A 2145-nucleotide genomic window follows, 5' to 3' on the forward strand; every position below is an offset into this window, starting at 1 on the left:
AATGATGTGATGCCTCTAGGACTAAACATTTTTACCTCATTCTGAGGGCCCCGTGTGATGGCAAAATGACTGAGATCCACTCTGATTGACCAGCCTGGGTCTCAGCAATGCCTGGGTCTCAGCAATGAGTGTATCACCGGGCCAGGGGGATTCCTGGCCTTCTGTCAGACCCTGTCATACCCTCGTATCAGTCTGCGAATCAGGCTGCTGTTACTAAGAGGAAGAGTTGCCAGGTGGTCATAAGAGGAAGAGTTGCCAGGTGGTCATAAAAGCAACAAATGTCCTCCTCAGTTATGTGACACAACTTGGGTTGATGCTCACCAAAATGTCCACAGGCCCTTCCTATACGACTTGGGATGATTTGCCCTATTTTGCCCTATTTTGTTTGTTTTTAAATCAATAAGGTTCATCCTAACAAGCACAGGGAACCCCACTGGAGTCCCATCCCAACTTGCTACTGGTATCTACATCTTGCTGGAGGTCTGGTGGAGGTCTGGTATCTGGAATTACAACTGGAACCCTAAATTCCACATTCCCAACCTCTGCTGGCTTGGTCCACCCATGGAACAAGTTTCTGCTTGGGCATCTTGTCATATTTCTCTGCCGAGACCTGGATTGGAAGCCTGAGAGACCTGGATTGGAAGCCTGACCTGAACTCCAGGCTTCTGGCCCTGACGGTCTGCCAGTATTGCCACCCCCCTCACCAGAGCTGGACCTAGTGTCCCTGGACCTGGCCCCATGTAGGGTCCTCCAGCCTGGATAACCACTTGGAAAATCAGGATACTCCTACCTCCATTACTTCTAGCTTTTTCACACCTGGAGACTCCCACCCTACCTGCCAGAGCAAGCCCTGTGGATTCTGACCATACATTCCTTCAGACACTGTTCCCACTTCTCTCAAAGCCTGCCTGTCCCCAGGATCAGTTTCCCATACCCAGTTTCTCCTCTTACTGTGCCACTCATTTCCCACTCTAGAGCCACACACAAGACCAGGGACATTCATAAGAGACAGGCAGGACAGGTGAATGCCATTTTATTTTTTTCAAGTTGATCCATCAGCTCCTGCCTGACTCGGTTTTCCCTCTGCGCTGGTTCCTAGCCATTCGGAGGCTCTTCTTCCTGGCATTGCGTTGTTTACGGTAGGCTTCAAGTTCCTCCTGGTACTTAGCTCTCAGGAGAGCTGCCTTCTGTTCATACGGCTGCTTTTCCACATCTGTCGCTGCAGCCCACATCTTCCCAGTGGCCTTTGCCACCTGCACCACCGACCAGTTTGGATTTTCCCTCTTCAGCTGGGCATAGTGCTCTTTGCAGAAGAGTATGAAGGATGATGGAGGCCGCCTGGGTGCCTGAGGGTCGCGCTTTCTCCGTTTCTTCCTCTTGCCAACAAAGTTCATCATCTCTTCCTGGTATCGGGCTTTGTCGAGCTTGGCCAGGGCTTCATATTTGGCCTTTTCATGCTTTGAAATGGATCTCCATTTTTCGGAACACTTTCTAGAGAACTCTTTAAAGCCAAGGTAGGAATTTGGCTGCTGCTCCTTGAACTTGTTTCTGTAATTCAGCAAAAAATGGATGTAAGAAGAGACGTTCACCTTAGGCCTTAGCTGGACTTCTTTTCCCATGTTCATAAAATCATTTTTTTTCTGGATTCAGGAACTTGGACAGCAGAGACTTTTGTGCCACGTGTCAGGAGCAATCTAGAAGGTCCTTTGCTTGTGGTGAATTTTTCTCTCTGCAAGAGCTGCAGTCAGGGGTCGGCCTTTTCAGTGGTGGTAGCATTATTGGGTCAGAGGAGGGGTTGTGACATCACCCAAAGCCTGGCCAATCCTGGCCAGTGCCTGTGGGCATTTGCATACAGGTACTCTGAGGGTTTAGACACTGGAGGGTCAATTTTTGCCTCTCATGAATTATGGTTCACCCAAAGCAGGCTATGGAGCAGCTACTTCCACTGGAAGTATTTCTTTTTGGCTTCCTGGAGGCAGTGGGCTTTGTTCAGCTGTAAAATCCAATTGCCATCAAGTTGACCCCGACTCATGGTGACCCCACATGTGTCAGAGTAGAATGGTGCTTCATAGGGTTCTCAATGGCTGATTTTTTTGAAAGTAGATTGCTAGGCCTTTCTTCCGAGGTGCCTCTGGGTGGACTCAA

General features: G+C 49.3%; 2 protein-coding genes across 2 annotated transcripts in view; one reads left to right on the forward strand and one right to left on the reverse strand.

Annotated features, from left to right (window-relative positions):
* The window catches only part of CSMD2 (CUB and Sushi multiple domains 2), a 752464-nt gene that overhangs the window by 331129 nt on the left and 419190 nt on the right, over positions 1-2145 (forward strand). The gene's annotated exons all lie outside the window — the stretch shown is intronic.
* HMGB4 (high mobility group box 4) lies at positions 1023-1774 on the reverse strand. Its single transcript, XM_004371970.2, has one exon. The coding sequence runs from the start codon at positions 1623-1625 to the stop codon at positions 1056-1058; it is 570 nt and encodes a 189-aa protein (XP_004372027.1). The 5' UTR covers positions 1626-1774; the 3' UTR covers positions 1023-1055.

The sequence above is a fragment of the Trichechus manatus genome, unplaced genomic scaffold (genome assembly GCF_000243295.1).
Source record: "Trichechus manatus latirostris isolate Lorelei unplaced genomic scaffold, TriManLat1.0 scaffold00015, whole genome shotgun sequence".
Taxonomy (NCBI): domain Eukaryota; kingdom Metazoa; phylum Chordata; class Mammalia; order Sirenia; family Trichechidae; genus Trichechus; species Trichechus manatus.

What these genes read in the sequence shown, in the direction of transcription:
- HMGB4 (XM_004371970.2), bottom strand. Translation starts at nt 1,625, where the DNA reads ATGAACATGGGAAAAGAAGTCCAGCTAAGGCCTAAGGTGAACGTCTCT.